This window comes from Galeopterus variegatus, unplaced genomic scaffold (genome assembly GCF_000696425.1).
Source record: "Galeopterus variegatus unplaced genomic scaffold, G_variegatus-3.0.2 Scaffold18, whole genome shotgun sequence".
Classification (NCBI taxonomy): Eukaryota; Metazoa; Chordata; class Mammalia; order Dermoptera; family Cynocephalidae; genus Galeopterus; species Galeopterus variegatus.
Window position 1 is genome coordinate 272,548 of NW_007726129.1, and position 20,465 is coordinate 293,012.

General features: G+C 38.4%; 1 protein-coding gene across 1 annotated transcript in view; it reads right to left on the reverse strand.

Annotated features, from left to right (window-relative positions):
• Window positions 1-20,465, reverse strand: part of TANGO6 (transport and golgi organization 6 homolog (Drosophila)) — a 184,746-nt gene that overhangs the window by 135,444 nt on the left and 28,837 nt on the right. The window contains exons 7-10 of the mRNA XM_008567049.1: window positions 10,047-10,159; window positions 8,383-8,559; window positions 5,327-5,459; window positions 3,371-3,562 (exon numbers count right to left, since the gene is read on the reverse strand). Coding sequence (XP_008565271.1) covers window positions 3,371-3,562; window positions 5,327-5,459; window positions 8,383-8,559; window positions 10,047-10,159 — 615 coding nt within the window. The remainder of the gene's footprint in view (window positions 1-3,370; window positions 3,563-5,326; window positions 5,460-8,382; window positions 8,560-10,046; window positions 10,160-20,465) is intronic.

Sequence of the window (20,465 nt, forward strand, 5' to 3'; positions counted from 1 at the left end):
CCATACCATTCCCACTCCCCCCTCCAGGGTCTGCATTGAATATCCCGCGGGTCGGGACAGTGCTGGAATGAAAGAACTTGGGAGTTGGTGCAAGGCTCTGATCAGCACACAGACCACTGCATGCCCCATTCCTCTCTGCACCATCACACATACTAATGCGCCATCTCCCAACACACTCTGCTGAATATTTAATCTTTTATCCATAAACATTTCAACATACAGTTCTTTTTTATTTTTTAAAAGATGACCGGTAAGGAGATCTTAACCCTTGACTTGGTGTTGTCAGCACCATGTTCACCCAGTGAGCTAACCAGCCATCCCTATATGGGATCCGAACCCGTGGCCTTGGTGTTATCAGCACCACACTCTCCCAAGTGAGCCATGGGCCGGCCTATCAACATACAGTTCTAACAAATAAGGAGATTTGTTTTTCACATAATTGCCATACCATGATTACACCCATTAAGAATTTTTTAATATCTTCTAATACCTGGCCCATGACTGTTGCAAAAATGTCTTCATACTATTGGTTTGTTTGAATCAGGATCTAGCTCCTTTTTTTATGCCACTTTTTTGATGAAGAAACTGGGTCACTTGTGCTGTAGAATTTCCCACATTCTGAATCTGACCTATTGTTTTCTCATGGCATTGTTTAACTTGCTCTTCTATCTCCTGAATTTCCTTGATTAGATTCAGGTTCAAGTTTTCTGTGTTTTTTGGTAAGAATCATTCCCAAGTGGTGCTGCATACTTCCTACTATATCACATCAGGAGGCACGTAATATCTGCTTGTCCACTTATGGTGATGTGAGATCAGTCAGTTCCCACTGAAATATTTACAGGGATGTGTTCTGATATGTGCGTTAACACTGAAACATATCAAAAATAAGATGGATAAAGGAATGGAAACTTAGATAAATATGTGATAAAGCAAGTACAAGAAAATACTAATGGTAATATCAGCTGGTATACAGGGATTCACTATAAAATTCTTTCAAATTTGAAAATTTTTCATAGTAAAATGTTGGGGGAAAAGGGTCAATCAGTAGGTGTGGGTGTGTTTGGTCTAATACATTCATTATAGAGTACCCCACCATAGTCCATCTAATGGTTGTGACAGACATTGATGATTGTTACTCAGATCCATTATTTCACTAGAGGGTTGCAAAATGTAACTTTCTAGTTCTCTTTTTTAATTTTTTAGCTGTGATTCTCCTATAAAGAAAAATTTTCCTTCACTGACTATTTGGTTACACTGAAATACAGTTCCTACAGGAAAGGCAAGACAAATGCTTTACTCTTTCGCTTTATTTATCAATTTACAAAATAATAAGTTGATGCCCAAGCAATCTCTAAAGATGCCCTATGAGGATTTGTTGGGGGTTTTGTTACTTCTACTTTTATATCTTTGATGTGTTTCAATCCATCGTAGGTATTATTCTTTTTAGTGCTCTAATTGTCCTGACCACGGCCAACGGGAGATCCTTCAAATTGGCTCCTGAGTGCTACTGACATTACCCCATTAATCTCAGGTAGCTTCCTTGTACTCCGGCACAAAAAGATGCCTCGAGGCTTACAATGTATGATTCCTGCCCCAGACCTTTACTTCAAAGAGCTTTGAGTTCTTTTAATATAAAATGGTATTTAAAAACTATACTCTGGCACTAAAGGATGCTTATTGCTACTGGGTTGTCACTGCTTATTGTCATTGACAGCAGACCAAGTTAGAAAATATCTATTTTTAAAAAATGGAAAAATAAATCATGAGTTCACCCTAATACTTCCAACTGAAATTCAATTATAGGGTTTTTACTATAGTTTTACCCTATTTTTTACTCCAGTCCTTTGTTTTGTTTTCGGTGGCTGGCTGCTATAGGGATATTGGTATTGGTATTGACCTTGGTATTATAACACCACGTTCTAACCAACTGAACTAACTGGCCAGTCCTCTAGTTCTTTGACTTCATATTTATAACTCTTTTCTTATGCTAAAAATTTTGATTCCTAATAATATTAACAAAATTAATTATAATTTATTTTCTTTATTCATGTGTATGTGTGTGTGTTTCAAAATAACATACCAATATTATCACTAGCAGTAAAATTACTAAATGCAATTTAATATTTCCTCGTGGTTCTTTTTGTTCTAATACATTTTAACCTTAGCTGAAAGATAATCTAATTGGACAACTCATTTTTGTACCAGTCTAATACCATTGTTCCTTAATTAGGAGTAAAGGGAGATAAGTGCAAAAGCTCAAGTCATATCAGTGTTGAGGCCATTTCCCCTTCCAACAAGCATCCTGAGACAAAAACACAATGTTTGGATGAAAAAGTCTTCAGGGAATGAAAATAAACAAAGGAGAAACAAATCACCCTACTGAGTAACACAGGGTCAGTGAACTGAAGGAATAAGAGGCCAGGAAAGAAATCGTGAACATAATTCTCATTTAACAGGCACGATAAGTCAGAACTGATAGGCAGCTGCAAATTTTCTCAGCAGGAGCTACAGTGAAATGCTGCTTAGCAACACCCGAAGGCAGATGACAATGACGACGATACAAAGAACTACAGAATCAGATTTAAGCATGACAATCGTACCATCTTACAACTGACTATTCGCCAACCAAGCAACAACTAATTTTGGTGAAGTGGTAAAATATGGCAACTGCACTGCCTATATTTTATTACTTTCATTTTCCATTGTTTAAAAAGGTGGTAAAAATGGTATCTGAGCCAATAAAATTCAGGCACTGATTCACACAGTTATACTACCCTGAAAGTATCTTTTAGAAAAATCTTAAAACTTCACAGGATTTGAAGAGATAAGCTTTGAGTTAGAGGACCTATAAAATTCAAGGTGATCTTATTATGACTGTGATCTTTTTTTTTCAAATTCGAGTTTCTAATCATTTTCAACTTTTGATACACATTAGAATCATCCATGGAGCTTTCAAAAAATAAAGATGCCCAGGCTCTGATGCAATGCTGAATCAGAATCTCTAAAAGTGGGCCAGGTATCAGTATTTTGAAAGAGATCCTAGATGATTTCACTTGCACCCAAAGTTAAAAACCACTGTGACATAACATATAAATATTTAAAACAGTTCTCAAAGTTTTATGTGCAGGAGAATCATCCTCAGGAGCTTGTTAAACATGTGGATTCCCAGGACCTACGAAAGTTTCAGATTGAGTTGGCCTGGTGTGGGCTCAGTATCTGCATGTCTAACCAGCCTTCCAGGAAACACTGATGCAGGTGTCATCAAACCACACTCTGGACAACATTTCTGAACATTTTTTGGAAAGACTATAAATAAACCGAAATAGACAAATACCACCAGGCTGGGGTCCAGAATGTGCCAGCCACTGACCTGAGTGATATTTGTGAATATCTGTTCAGACATTCTCTCGCACAGAACAGCCACCAGCTGCAGGACCAGCAGCTTCCGCTCCTGGCCTTCCACAAGAAGAGTTTGATGTTGCTCTAATTCCAAGAGGCTTTTGCTGGAGAAGGGCTTAGTTTTAAATTCTGCTTCATTTTCCATGGCCACATGAGTCAACTCCTATAAGCATGGAAGGAAAGAACTGAAGAAAAAGCCAGTAGAACTACAGGCTTTAAAAACATAGCTAGAAAATTCTGTTTGAAATGTATACTTAAATAAAGAGTCTGTGTTTGTTGTAGCACTACTTATAATAGCCAAAATTTGGAGACAACTTAAATTCCCAGCAATAAGAGAATAAACTATGCTGTATTTATTATATCGCAGCAATTAAAATAAATGAATTAGGTCTATATGGATATAAATATAGACAGATCTCAAAAAAAACTGAATGAAAATTTTAAGTTGCAGAATAATAAGAACATTATGATACCATGTATATGAAAATTTTAAATCTCATAATAAAAAAACATACACACACACACACAAAGAACTAGTTTGACAGACTTCTTACTTTATCAGTATTTTCATGATCTCTACCACAAGCCTTCTTTCAACTGAACCTCAGGCCATGTAACATTCCCAGACCACTTTTAGAGATCATTAGATGCCTTCAGACCATAACCATCTCCATCTAAGATATTTAGAACTAAACTTCTATTAACAGATAATTAATTATTGTGGGTTTTGTAGGCCTTTCACCTATGCTTCAAAGTTGTAAATTTCCTTGGGAACGTAAAAGTTTAAGTTCCCTAACAATTAGTGCTTTACCAAAGTAATGGACAGTTTAGACCAGTGGTGCTCAACTATCCCTAGGCAATTTTGGTCCCCAAAAGACATTTCACAATGTCTGGGGACATTTTCAGTTGTCACAATTGGGGGATAATACCAGCATCTAGAGGGTAGAAGTCAAGGACGCTGCTAAATATCCTATAATGCACAAGACAGCCCCCCACAAGAAAAAACTTTATTGGGCCCAAAATGTCAATTATACAAAGGTGGAGATACCCTGGTTTAGAGCAAAACTCTTTGACTTGTTTGTTTTTTAAACAATGTTTTTTTAAAGTATACAATTAAGAGTATGCTTTTTTTAAAAAAGTATACAATTGGATTGTTATTTAGAATAAGTGGCTGGGTAGGGGGATAGACCTGAACAGGGGAGGTAAAAAACATCAGAAGAGTGTCCCCTACTTCAAATTCTAGAAATGTTAGCCCCAATTCCCTCCTTGTATTCTCTCATACCCAAACAACCTTAAACTCCACAGACATTCTCTTAGAATAGATGCTTTATTTAGGGGAAAGAGTGGAGAAGGCAGAGCTTCAGGTCACCAGCTTATCAGATAGTGCAAACAAGGAGTAATATTACGGGGTACAAGTTACCATCAGAGATTAGGGCAAAAGGAAGTACAGCCACTGGCAGTAAGAAACAAACCCAGAAAAGGTTTCGAGTGGCTACAAAACTAAACGAGGGAGGCAGAACTGCTAAATCTCCTTTCTAAATACCTGACAAAACAACAGTCAGAAAGGAAAGGGATTACTTTATAGCTGTAAAACCTGCTATTAACTTCAAAAGAGTTCTTACTGTCAACACAGAGCAAAGATTAACTCTTTCATAGATCAAAAGTTCTGCTTTGTTCATCTCTAGAATTTCAGAGCAGATTACCTTGGAAAGTATTTAGATCACATGAGTACTAATGAAGATAAGTTTCTACCTTTTACCAACCCAAAGTCTACTAAAAAATAAATTGCCCTTATGTCCTTGATCATTTTCTCTAAGTTAGGACCCAAATTTTAAGGCCTAAAATTATGAATACCTTGAAAATTCAAAGGCATTCATACTGGAACTACCCTGAATAAAGTTGACCATGATCTATATGTAGTTCTTACCTCCAAACAGAAGATGAAGAAGTCTCCAGCCAAACCACACTCCTCGCAGTGGGAAAGCAAGTCTCCAAGATGCTCTACCTGGCCCTGCTCTGAGGACACCTTCTGGTACAAGACTTCATCTTCATCTTTATCACTGCAATTCAGGGTAAGATTTATCTTGGCATGTCCCCCAGAGATTTTTTTGAAACCCTATAATAATCTTCTAAAGTACATGTTGTTTCCATTAGAAAGATCTCAAAAAATGTGATTATTTTCTTATTTCTCCATGCTGAAAAAAGTATAATATTTATTCTCAGAAATTAGGCTATTAAGTCCTACATGGTCATTCACTCAAATAAGGGAAAATTCAAGAAGAAAGTGGCTTTTACAATGGATGTTGAAGAATTACTATTATTTTATAAGCTGCAAAAGCGAGGAAGAGTTTAAGTGTAAGTTGTATAATGATATTCTGGTTCCTGAGGAAGAACAGAGAAAGAGAAGGCTGCAAAGTGAGGACAGATCATAGAGGGCCTTGGATGTCGTTCAAAGGAACTGTTGACTTTTTTCTGATAAGCCACTGAAGGGTTATGGGCAGTAGCAAAAGACACAATTATCATGAGAGGAGAGGTAGTCAATCTCAACTAATATGAACCGTTAGTTGAGATAAGAAAATGCATAAAGGTTTAGAAAAATGAGTAGGTTGAATATAATTACCAACTAATAAAATTTGGCTAAGTTATTGAAAACAGTGCTATGATTACTGCAAAAAAATTCAAGAAACTTCTCATAAGGTGCTATGACTTTTAGTTTTAATTCACCTAGGTAAAAAGACCAAGATACAGTATCATTATACCATATCATATAAACGAATACAAAAATACAGATGTACTAAAAAAGAAAACATTAAAATAATTTAAACAGTAAATAAATAAATAAGATACTGTTTGATTTTTGTTTTCCTCTTTATGCGTTTTTGTACTATACAAAAACGTGTTACTTTTGTGATCAAAGAAAGAATTAAAAAATTTTCAGACTAAATTAAGAGAAAAATGACATATTGCTTTATCTCACTGAAATTTACAATTATAAAAGTTAATTTGGCAGACTATGTCATTGGGCAGTATGTGTGTCCCAATTTGCTAATTCCCTAATAGCATGGCCTTCATATTCCTCTAGTAGAATGAATAACCTATACATGTAGCTTAGGATTATTCCAGAATCTACCAGAGTCCTTCAGATCAGTCATGTTTTCTCTACCTCGTTCAATGTTAGAAGAAAAGTTGATATGGATGAACATCAATTCCAAGTTTCTATGAACCATCCTGATTGTCAAAATGAAGTACTGTATTCAAAAGTCTTAAAAAGATATGACAATTATCTTAAGAAGCACTATTTTCCTCTCTCTTAAAATTTCAGTGATAAAGAGTCAATTCCATATAGTTATATTTAGTTCCAGAAAACTAAAAACTCTGAATCCAAAGATCGTGAAATCTAAGCTACTCTTTTTCTTTAAACAAACTTTTTATTGATGACTTGTGCTAGGCAGAATGGTAGAGTGAAAGGTAAGCGGTGAGACAAACCAAGGTGACTGACCGTGTCCTTAGGGGACTAGCATCATGAGCAGGAGCTTAAGAACAAATGAGAAAACCACACATACACACACTTCTCTGGAATAGTGGTTGTCAATTTTTTTGAAACATGGACTGTTTTAAGTAACTAATGAAAGTTATAAACCCTATTTTTTTAAAAAAATTCATGATTGCATATAAAAATTCTTCGTGTGCATTATTTCAGGAGGATAATAGACCCGTAGAAGTCCATGTAGATACCCCAAGTTAAGGACCCATTGCTTCTGGCAGTGGATGAAGATTCATGTATTCACTGCCTATTCATTTCTTTTTTTCCCTACCATGAAGAGAAACTAGTTACAATAAGAAGTAGATTTCGACATACATAAACTAAGAAGTGCACTAAAGAATTTTTAAGATAGCAAGGGCTGGCCAGTTAGCTCAGTTGCTAGAGCATGGTGTTACACAAAGGTCAAGAGTTTGGATCCCCTTACTGACTAGTCACCAAAAAAAAAAAAAAAAGAGATAGCAATAAGTTGTAGCTACTAAGTACTGTAAAATTCCTTGTACAGTCACTAAATTGATTCCAGGTAAAAAGTGTTCCAAAGAATTTTTTAAATAAACACGCCAAAAAATTGTAAACTCTTTCAGTTCACGGACATAGTTGTAAACTCAAAACCTACTAATGCTCAGCAACTCTCTGTAAATTAGTAGCTTGAATGTGTACCAACAATTCTGTTTGCAATCTATGTTTTTATATTTTCCTCAAGTCCATCATATTGAGAGTGTGTTTTAAAATTTAACCAAGTTAATCATAAATATAAAATTAAATTTAAACACTTCAACCAACAGCATTTTGAATGTGATGTGAAATCCAAATAGGGTAGTTGCCACCAGTTAAATACTATATGGACAATGATCAACTGGAACTTACATTCTGAGGTAAAACATCCTACACAGACCACCCAGAAAGTGGAAATAATTTAACATATACATTTGTGAGATGTTGGAGAAACTAATTATCCATTCCACTAACGTTTATTAAGCACTTTCTAATCAATCCCTATGGAAAACAAACCCCCATCATAAAATTACTATAAAAGATAGCTTACAAACAATTTCCCTTAAGAATAAGTCTGACTGTGAACACACATATGTACCATTTTGATAATCAGAAAGAGAACTGGATTATTAATGGTGTTAAGGTGAACATGTGTCTGTCCTTTATTCTGATTAACTGGCAAAGACTTTGTGAAGTGGGCTTGCTGTGATGCAGAGCTGAGCCATGAGGGTCCAATAAATTGCACCTAGTATTAGCTGGCATCTTGGAAAAAAATCTGGAGGATTATTTAAAGCTCACATTTCATTTAAGATTATAAATAGCAAGAGCCTCTGCTGCTTGAGTTTCTGGTTTCTTTCATATCAGCGCCCCTTAGTGGTTGAGTCATAGAATGGCCTTTTGCGTAGAATTAAATCTGAAAAGAGACAGTAAAGGATGGGTGGACTTACCTAATGGCCTCTTTGATGGTGATCATAATGCCACCTTGAGTGGCAGCTCTAAACTGACACAGAGAATGGAGAGAGGGCACAGATTTGTCCAACCCTGCAAATCCTTTCAGGCTAGCAATTGCCTTCTTCCTCTCCAGCTTCTCTAGAATCCATAATAAGATCTCTTGGCAAAGTGACCTGGCAGAAAAAGCAGTTATGAATGAGCTTATCATCTTACTCTACACATTTAACAAGCTAACATAAAAAAAGAAGGATAGACTGTCAGGTTCCACTGCATTCTAAATGCTGGCACAATCATCTAGTACTACTGAAATGCAGGAGTGGAAAGTATGATCCTTGTAAATTTCAGAATGCAAATATCCTGAAATTCAATAAGTGACTGACTAATCCTTGGCTCTAGAAGCAACTCTGATATGCCACATGAGCCCCATGTAATTTTTTCTTTTTTCTTTTTTTTTTGGTATTCCAAGTACACTATTGCCTTTGGATAAGGCACTGTGAAAGAAAGCTTACAGGGATAAAACCATCTACTATGAGTGGAACCAAACAGCTGGAGACCAAGAAACAGCATACCAACAGAATATTGCTGATTCCTCATCCCCTTTTATTTGTGCCAATCAACTAGGACAGCAATTAAATAAATGTTCACATCTGATGAGGACATGACAATGTGGTGAGGACCTGGGTTTTAAAACTAAAACAAGAGTTATTATATGGACAGTCCCTTGACACCAAATTCACATATTTATGGCCTCCATGTGCCACTGCATTCTCTCCTCACTGTCCTTGTGGCTGTGGCCTACAAAAGATGTGCTGAATGAAAGTCAAACAGCCAAAGGCAGTATGTAAACTTTGAATAATATGCAACACTTAGCATTTCCTTTCACCGCTTAGCTGTGATGATAACAAGACAGATCTACCATTTATTGAGCTTACTATTTTCCAGGGACCGTGCTAAGCACTTGAAGGCATATCTAGTCTTCTCGATGACCCTGTGAAAAAGTCCTATTATTGTGTATAAGATTACATGTGGAATTCTTCAAACACCAAAAGTCAGAATTCAGTAGGATTTTAGATGGGATATAAACCGTTACCAGGGGGAAGAAACAATAAACAGTAAATGACTGTAAAAATAGAGCTCATATAAAATGAGTACAAAAGAGTGTTTCCTGGATGACTAAGAAATCCCTTCTTTCTAAACAACACTGCATCACCAACACCAAATCCCAAGCTAAATTACAACGTGCTACATTCAGATCCAGGTTTCTTGAACTTGTTTTCTAACTCCCCACAAGGTCATTATGATCCATCCCCTACTTCCTCCTTCCTAGACATATAATTGCAGTATTTCTTACTGATCAAACAATGGCATGTTTATACAGGTAAGCAGAGATTTCATCTCTGATGTCTAGGACAGAGGCTGAGGAAAGCCACTCTAAAAACTATATCTAATCCCCTGCCATCTGCAAAATTCTGTTTCTTTTCTAGATAAGCAGAATAAGAGGATCCCCAAATGTCTTCCTGGCTTTGAAAGGAAATAATAATTACAAAGTGTGGTAAGTCTCATATTCAAAATAAGAACAAGAACAACACGCAAGAAAGACTTCATTATTTATAAATAAATCATTCTTTTATAAACAAATAAGGTTCTCTTGATAGTTTACCTTATATGAGACACACTCTGCTTGGTAAAACAGTAGAGAGAAAAGAATACTCCCAGGACTGGAAGAAGGGAATCCACCAAAACTGATAAAGGTTCATTCCCAACCACATACACCTAGGGAAAAGGAAATGATGAGAAATACTATGACTGCAAGGACAGAGCAATGGTTTTCAAACACTAGACATTCAGCAGGGCTTAGAGCCTTATCTTAAGCAACACTCTCATCCTAAGGCACACAATTTTAGCTCTAAGAGTATGCTCAGACATGGTGAAGAAACCATTTGAGGTCAGCAGACAGGCTGAAACAGAAAAACTGAACTGGAGGGGCCGGCCTGGTGGCGCACTGCGCTAGTGCGCCGCTTGGGAAGCGCGGCTGCGCTCCCGCCAAGGGTTCGGATCCCACATACAGACCGGTTCCCGCTCACTGGCTGAGCGAGGCGCGGGGGCAACACCGAGGGTTGCGATCCCGTTGCCGGTCCCGGTCCGGTACGGGGGCGACACTGAGGGTTGCGATCCGTTGCCGGACACGGAAAAAAGACAAAAAAAATAAAATAAAAATAAATAAAAAAAAAAAAGAAAGAAAAAGAAAAACTGAACTGGAGCAACACACTTGCACATGTGTGGCCTGAAGAACTGCCTAGTGAAATGAGTGAATAACCCATTTTCTGACCTCTTTCTTTCCTACTTTTGGCTCCATCTGAGTGTCCTAATCTGCTTATTATTCACCTATACAATAATTGTTGTATTGCTGGAGGCCCTGCTGTTAGGAACTAACAAATAATTACCACTAAGTAGAAAAACTTAAAACTAGATTTGAAAACAAAACAAAACCCAAAACATAGCTTGCTCTATATACATTCATCACTCTTAAGATGTGACTGCCACATAGGCATGTCCTTTTCTCTCCAATTCAGTAAATGTTCAAAGAAATTATACTGCACACATAGATCTGCACCAGCTTTACACAGTTAAGTGTATGAAGATACTGATTTTTCTTAACAATAAATTGTAAATTACATTATATATTTTAGTTGTATCTTTCAGTAAGGCTAGCATAAATGTATTCAATTCAACAAACTTTTATTGAATATCCACTGGGCTCAAAGCACAGTCCTAAGCACTGTAATGAATATAAAAATGAATGAGTCGGGCCGGCCCGGTGGCGCACTGGATGATGCGCCGCTTGGGAAGCGCGGCGGCGCTCCCGTCCGAGGGTTCGGATCCCACATACAGACCGGCTCCCGCTCACTGGCTGAGCGAGGCGCGGGAGCAACACCGAGGCTTGCGATCCCGTTGCCGGTCCCCGGTCCGGTACGGGGGCAACACTGAGGGTTGCGATCCGTTGCCGGACGCGGAAAAAAGACAAAAGACAAAAAAAAAAAAAAAAATGAATGAGTCATTATCCCCCAGATTGCTTATGAGGTAACAGGAAAAATAACACAAGTAAACCTACTATAACAATAATAATTCAAGGAGGATAATTTAAAGTCCCTTAAGAAGTGCAAAATGTTATTCAAAATTCCAGTCAAACACAATAGGATTCCAAAATGTAATTCTGTTATAATAAATTAATTAAAATCTTGGGCCGGCCCGGTGGCGCACTGGATAGTGCGCCGCTTGGGAAGCGCGGCGGCGCTCCCGCCCGAGGGTTCGGATCCCACATACAGACCGGCTCCCGCTCACTGGCTGAGCGAGGCGCGGGAGCAACGCCGAGGCTTGCGATCCCGTCGCCGGTCCCCGGTCCGGTACGGGGGCAACACTGAGGGTTGCGATCCGTTGCCGGACATGGAAAAAAGACAAAAAGACAAAAAAATAAATAAATAAATAAATTAAAATCTAATAGTATGGGCATTGATAATGATAAAAGAAGAGGAACAGCCAATGATTACACTCTTACTATGCGTTCCAGGAACTGTGCTGAGTTTATCTTCCAGGTACTGTGCTAGATTCTTTAAAGAATTAGCTCATTAGCATAACAATCTCAAAAAGTCAGTACATTAGCAGCCCTACTTTAAAGATGAGGAAAGGGAAGCTTAAAGAGGCCCTTATAGAAAGAGTATTGAGGTAGGAATCGATGCTGCTTATGGGAAACTAAAGGTCATGGGGGCACTTTCACAAGCTGACAAACATCTCTGTGCTTTTCCAGGGAATACTTTCCCTTTAAACCAACCCTAATTTTTTATATCCCTTAAGCCTCCCAGCTCCTCTGTGGAGCCTGATAACCAAGGAGCCAGCTTCCTGCAGATGATCTAATCGCCATAAGCCCAGCTAAATGAAGTGCCTTGTACAGCAGCGTTCAGAAGCAATATGCAGGCCTAATTATGATATCACCAATTACAGGAAGTAAAAGAAGAGTTTCCTCCAGATAAAGTAAGGGCCTATTGTTTGGCTCTGGATCCTGTATTCTCAGAGGTAATCCCTGTGGAGCCATCCTTCCTTACCAGCATTTTTTTGTGCAAAAAAAAAAAACACACAGAAAAACAAAAAACAGATGGAGTTAAATCTCTATTATTTACTGGCTTGATAGGGCCAATGTACCTCAAAATTTAACAGGAACTCAGTGGAGCACAATTCTCAGAGGTATAGGTTGTTCATAAACTCCTATAATTTTTTATTCTTTCTTATACTTTTCTGTATTTTCTTACTAGAAACAAGCACTTTTGTATTTATAAAAAACTGTACAACTACTTATACATACATATTAATTTTTACAAATTTTTATATAAATGTCTATTGAGTGCCAATTATGTGCTAGGCACACTGGAAACAGTGGTGAACAAAGTATCTACTTCAAGGGAGCTTACATTCTGGTGGGGGAGACAGGCAATGAACAGTAACTACAATATCAGGTAGTGACAAGTGCTATGAAGAAAAATAAAATGGGTTTATGGGATAGTGATGAGGAGAAGGGCATGTAGAAGGAAAAAGAAAAATTAAGAATAATACCTATCAATTCATCAACTAATATCCATTAAGTTCACAGGAATATAGAAGCGGGAAATTTTTTTTTCAAAGTGAAAAGATGTAGAGATATGATCTCCATTTGAGTCAATCTGATAAATGAATTTTTTCTATGATATCTCACAGAAAAGAGATACCTTTCTTTTCTATGATGCCTCTCCTGATACACATGTGATTATCACCCCCCTTCTAACACTAATAAAAGTCCTCTGTGTACTGAACCCAAATCTACCACCCTTTAAACTTCCTTGATTGAAATACATCTATTTTTCCAAAGTTTTGGGCTGGTTATCTAAAAACAATAATCAAAATCCAGTTTCTTTTATCTGCCTTAAGGGTTGCTATGCATCCTAATGACCAAATTGTGTTTTGAAGATGAAAGATAAGCAATGGTACTTATTAAATTGGCCCAGCTCAAGTTCTACCACTTCCATAAGCCTACCAAATATTTGCCCATTCGATTGTTCATTCATTTACTAATTCAAATATTTATTAAGCATCAAACCACTCTAAAATGATTTTTTTTTCCTTCTCTAAATTCCAATAGCATTTTAGGCTTGTAACATAAAATTAGTCTATGAATATATAGTTATCTTCCCAACTCCTCAAGTAGCCTGGAAGTCAAAAGCCAAGTTCCCTACTTCACCAGAGTAGATTATTAAGTTGTGTGTCACCAGGATTTCTGGTGAATAAGCAGTTTGACAAGGTAGTGTACAATGTAAAAGAATCTCACTGATATGCTTTTATTCTTTTTTTTTTTTTTTGGCAGCTGGCCAGTAGGGGGTTCCGATAATATTGCTTTTATGAAGCAAACAATAACTACCATGCATTGCATGTCTACAAAAGAATGAACCAGATATTGAGCTAAACATTTAACATAACAAAGAAACGAAAAACTAAAAACAACATCAAAAACATTTAACATATAATCAGTCTTCACAAGAGTCCTGCAGGATAAGCATTTTGTTCCAATTCTAAAACTGTGGAAAACTGAGGCTCAGAGAAGCAAAGTCAATTGAACAAATACACACTGTAAGCAAATGGCAGGGCCAGGATGAACCCAGACTGGTCTGACATCAAGTCCATTCACAGTCCATAGGGAGAGAAAGCAGCTTAGCGGTTACCAAGGGCTGGGGGAGGGAAGAACGGGGCTATAGGATTTCCATTTGGGGTGGTGAAAAAGCTCTGGAACTAGATAGTGGGCAACATTGTGAATGGATTTAATGGTTGGGCAACTTGTGAACGGATTTAATACCACTTTGTATACTTTCAAATGGTTAAAAGGGAAAATTTTATGCTATGTGTACTTACTAGTTAAAAAAACCCCTCAAAACAATGTATCCACTGGCCTCTCAAGGCCTACCTCCCCTAGTGAATAATGGTACTTTCACTACTTCAATCCCTAACCCATACTAACTTTATCCCAGCTGTCCCCACCCTCAGAATCAGTGGATCTTAGCTTCTAAGGCAGTTAATAACCCTAGTCCTACAACCTCTGCAAGGTAGAGCTGAAGTTCCTGTGTGGCACCATGGACAGCAGCTTCTGAAACACCTCCCCTTCCTCCTAGCGGGAGTTTTTTTATATAGCCCCCTTCTATCAAGTCTTCCAGTAGATCTCCACAGCCATACCCTGGCCAGCTATTTCCAAGGGTGGGACCCTCCTTCCAATCTGTTGCCTAGCACTGAACTCACATGCAGGTTAAAAGATGGTCTGCACCTGCACCCAACATCACCCTCTATACCCCTAAAGCGGAATCTGGTCCTTTCCCCTTTAAAGCAGACTCCCCTGATCATTGACTTATATCTGGAGTTTACTAACCTATTCAGGGACATGGAGGCTGGACTGATTCAGCCAATGCTTCACTGCAATCTCTTGACAATGACCAAACGCCCCAGAACAGAACAGTCCTTCCAACGAAGTCAAATACACATGGAGAAAACTGTAGGGGCTAGTTCCTGCCAATCTCCTCCACACTAGGCTGGTTACAGTACCGACTCAGGAAAGAATAAAGGCACAATAGGTAAGTCGTCCCTGCCGCACTGAGGGGACAGCCTAACTGCCCCACCTCTCTGCCCTAACATCTGGATGTTGTGGAATTTCCTTGGACTATGTTTATGAGCAATCTCTTTCTAGTTGGGGGTCTTCCTTGCTCATCTGGAGGCAAAGAAGGATGGGAATTCAAGTTCTGAAACACAATCCAATACTTCATGTATTATTTATTTCTACCTGTGGTAAAAATGTTCCTAAGAAGCATATCATTAAAAGTTTCCTTTTTTGGGCCGGCCCAGTGGCGCACTCAGTAGAGTGCGGTGCTTGGGAGCGCGGCGGCGCTCCCGCCAAGGGTTCGGATCCCATATAGAGACCGGTCCGCTCACTGGTTGGGCATGGTGCGGGTGCGACACCGAGGGTTGCGATCCCGTTGCTGGTCCCGGTACGGGCGCGACACCGAGGGTTGCGATCCCGTTGCTGGTCCCGGTACGGGCGCGACACCGAGGGTTGCAATCCCGTTACCAGTCACGAAAAAAGACAAAAAGGAAAAAAAAAAGTTTCCTTTTTTAACAGTGTAACTATTGGGTATGTGTCAGATAGGGTTATTTGTAAGTATTTCCACTGATCAGTTGTGTGACTTAAGAAAAATCAATTGACTTCTCTGAGTCTCAGTTTCCTTATCTTTAAAATATGGTTAGCTTAATCAAGTTTTAAGGCCTCTTTTGTGTCTAATCTATCATTCCCTGAGTCAACTGCAAGTCTGCTCATTTTCTTTTTCTTTCTTTTTTTTTTTTTAAAAGATGACCGGTAAGGGGATCTTAACCCTTGACTTGGTGTTGTCAGCACCAAGCTCACCCAGTGAGCCAACCGGCCATCCCTATATGGGATCCGAACCTGTGGCCTTGGTATTATCAGCACCGCACTCTCCCAAGTGAGCCATGGGCCAGCCCAGTCTGCTCATTTTCTTCATACCCTCTTAGAACCTTAATCATTAAAAGGTAATACTAGTTGAAAAAATGAACCACCCCTCCAAAAATTTGGAACAATTGAAACTTCAACTTAACCAAGATGTAACAAATTTCTAACCCTTCCTCACATGCTTTCTGTTCTTCTGTCAGTTCTAAGTTAGTATAGATGATCCCCAACTTGACATGGTTTGACTTATGATGTTTCAACTTTACAATGGTGTGAAACCATTCTGTTTTTCAATTTCAGTATAGTGTTCAATAAATTACATGAGACTTTCAACAATTATATTATAAAATAGGTTTGTGTTAGGTGATTCTGTCCAACTGTAGGCTTATGTAAGTGTTCTGAGCACATTTAAGGTAAGCTAGGCTAGGCTATGATGTTCGGTGGGTTAGGCATTTTAAATGCACTTCGACTTAACAGTATTTTCAATTTAGGATGGATTTAATGGGATACAACTCCCTCATAAGTTGAGGAACATCTGTACTTTAAAGATGATATGCTATTTAGTAAAAAGGTTTTCTGGTTGCTCAAGGTATATATACAACTAGGGATCACCAAACAAAATACCAGGAAAGATGAAGCAGAGAAAGGAGAGACAGACTGTAAAGGTAACTTCTCAATTGTTTAGCGTGAAGAAGCCTCTCTGAGGGTTAGTGAAAAGATGCTCTGAATAAAAGTTGGACTTCCATACCTCCCTGTGCTTTTTTCACTATAAACACGTAGAAAGTGCTGAGGGGCAAAATAAGAGGCTGTTATGGATCTATGAAAACCATAATGGCTCAGAACAGATTAGACAAGGATACAGACTAGTACCAATGACCCAAATGGCAGTCTGGGGATTTCCTTGCTCCTTTCTGGGGATTTCCACATTCCATTCTGACTGCACCTCGGCTTTCTTTCACAGGTCCAGCCATGAGATGAGGCGTGTGTGGTTAAGCTTTACAACACTTCATCTAAGCTTGGAGGACTTCTACACAACAAGTGATGGATTCATATTTCTGGATATTCCTAACTATGGATCACACACTACTATAACTCTTTGCTTGACTGGGAGCTCCTTGAAGGCAGTGGTTGGCTTGTAATCATTTCTGTATTTGTATTTGTGGGGTTTTTTTTGGCATCTGGCTGGTGTGAGGATCCGAACCCTTGACCTTGGTGTTACAAGGTTGTGCTCTAACCAACTGAGTTAACCAGCCAGCCCCTCATATCTGTATTTGTAAACCTGACAAAGTGTCTGGCATTCGGTAGGTACTTGGTAAATATTTTTGTGACTGACTGAATCAAAGAACAAACAAACAAAGTAAATTGCTGGTTATTTTCTCAAAAGCTTTATTACAATGCCCTATGTACTTTCACTTTTCCTTTAAAACTATAGTTAGAGAACTATTCAATCATTGCTAATTAGCTGAACAGAATCAAAGAACTTCAGCCATGGAAGGAAGAGCACATTGCACAAAAGAAGGATGGATTTTATATTGGCTTATTTAGCATCTACCTTCAATATCTGGAAGATGGAATTTCTCTGGAAGGATTGCCAAAAATTTAAAGAGAAAGAAAATACTTGGAGGAATCAAAATGTCAAAAGTATTAAGAATAAACATGTTTTGGGCCGAGCCCATGGCGCACTCGGGAGAGTGCGGTGCTGGGAGTGCAGCAGCGCTCCCGCCACGGGTTCGGATCCTATATAGGGATGACCGGTTCGCTCACAGAGCTCACTGGCTGAGCGCGGTGCGGCCGGTCTCAAAAAGGAAAAAAAAAAAAAGAACATGTTTTTGTTTCAAAGCAAACAAAGTAAAACAAAACAGAAAGAAGTCCTCATATGTTCTGTTTCTCATTCCCTACACTTTCATTACATTGTTAAACGTGTCCCTTAGAGACCACTGTACAGTATTTGAAAGAGCCAGGAAGCCAGGAGTTACGAAACTTGGATGTAAACTCTGTCTCCATCAACTATGTGACTGCCTGAAATCTCCAAATGAGTGAGTGAATTGGGCAAGACATTTAAACCTCTCTTGGTCTCAGTTTTCTCATTTATAAGACAGACATCAAACTTTTGGCATAAGGACCAGTTAAGATAATTCACGTTAAAGTATTTTATAAAGAATATAGCCTCATGCAAATGTTAAATTTATTCCTAAATATTTTATTATTCTTTTGATTCTATTGTAAATGGAATTATTTTCTTAATTTATGGCCTTATCTTTTATAGAGATGTATACATATTTGTGGAAATATAAACATGATGGGCCTATTCAGAATCAAGTTGACTGAATCCTAACACTGAAATTTGGTACAGACTGGAACTTGATTTTACCCCTACTAAAGATTAAACTAGTCAAATACTGCCTTCTAAAACATTACAGTGATTCTTTTGATAGTAGTTCCAGAACTTCTAATGCACTTGCTGAATTTAATTAAGACTTGTGAGAAGAAAAAGAACAAGGCAAGTTACCTTATATAGCAAGTATTTTGCACTGTGCAAGCTTTTCGAAGATATTGCATAAAATAGTCTTTTTAAAAAAGTTTCCCTGAACCAAAAGGAAACTGACAGTTTTTTGAGCACTTATGTGCTACGGTATGCTATGAACCTACCAAAAGTTACCTTATTTCATCCCCACAACTCAAGTGTTAAATAAGTCACTTAAGTTCACATGGATAGTCAACCTGGAGCCAGATTCCATCTAGGTCTGTCTGGGTCAAAGGTCCAGCTGCTTTCTACCGCACTATACCAGAGTCTGAACCACAGAAAATCTAACATTTGCAACTCCCACAGCTTTGAAGGATACTGTACTTCTTTTAGTCCTCTGTTTGTAATTCAAAGTCCACAGTTCAAGTATAGATGGAAATTTCTGGAGAGAATGATTGCCTTTAGGGAGGGGCTGTGGTGGGAAGGAGACTAACTTTTCATTATAAAGCTTTTGTGTTTCTTAAATTTGTACATGTGTAAATATTATCTTTTCTAAACACAGACAGAGTGAGAGAGAGACGGAGAGAAGGAAAGATTGGTTCCTAGACCAGCTCTGCCACTCACTAGCTGTATAATTTGGGATAAGTCACGTCACGTAATCTTTTGGATTTTGTTTCCTGTACTATAAAATGAGGGGTTAATTTGTCAAACCCATGAAATGTATAACACCGAGAGTGAACCCTAATGTAAACTACGGACTTTAGGTGATGTGTCAATGTAGTTTCATAATTATAACAAGCAATTACAACAAACACTCTGGTGGGGGATGTTGACAGTTGGGGAGGCTGTCTGGGGGCAGAAGGTATATGGGAAGTCTCTGTACTTTACACTCCATTTTGCTGTGAACCTAAAACTGTTCCTAAAAATAAAGTCTGTTAAAACAAACAAACAAACAGGGTTATACTAAATTATTTCTAAAGTTCCTTCCAGTTCTAAGATTCTATTATTCTACTTTACTCTGCAAATTTATTTAAAAATTCAGAAAGAGGAGACAAATGCCCAATCCGACAGGGTAACTGTAATTAGAAATTCATTAATATTAGATGGGGGAAAACACTTGGATAATTAAAGACAAGATTCCCCGAATCTGGAAACAGAGAGATAAAATGGAAATGAGAATGTATAAAATAAACTGATTAAGTACCTTCTAGTCTTTCCTACCCTAGCATTTCTTCTACTTTTAGGAAGTCTCGGGCAAGTATTATGAAGAATAGTAAAATGAAACATTTCACCCCATATCAGAATTTGTCCAGCCATCTTAAGGGCAAGAAAATGTCCAAATAAAAGATTGCAAGGGCCGGCCCGTGGCTCACTTGGGAGAGCATGGGGCTGATAACACCAAGGCCATGGGTTCAGATCCCTATATAGGGATGGCCGGTTCGCTCACTTGGTAGAGTGTGGTGCTGACAACACCAAGTCAAGGGTGAAGATCCCCTTACCGGTCATGTTTTTAAAAAAAAAAAAAAAAGAATTGCAATTAGCTTACTCTGTCCTACCCAGAACCAATCTCTGCAATCTAGGCCAATCTTCACCTTTCCAGGCAAAGAAAAACCCTACTACTCTCGTTCATACAAGGAGGACAAAAGAATTGAAGCACTCTAGGGATTGGGCCACAGACATTCAGGGTCTCAGGAGAGAGAAAGGGGAGCCAATGGACTGAAAGTTATTTCAGCAGCGCATCCTCTTTTTGGCTTAGAAAATTTTACCAGATGTAAGCTGCATACATAGAAACAAGAATTATTTATGCAGATTAAGTACAAGGGGCTATGCCTAGTTTTCAATTTAATTAATTAATTAATTAATTATTTTGGCAGCTGACCAGTACAGGGATCAAACCCTGAACCTTGGTGTTAGCACCATGCTCTAACCAACTGAGCTAACCAGCCAGCCCCTTCAATTCAATTTAAATAGCACCTATATGTACACCTATACACTGACAACTTCCCACCCGGGCCACCTGAGCTATCATAACCATGCTGATGTACATGAAGGACACAAGCATAAAAAGTCCTTCCCTTATACTTGTTTCC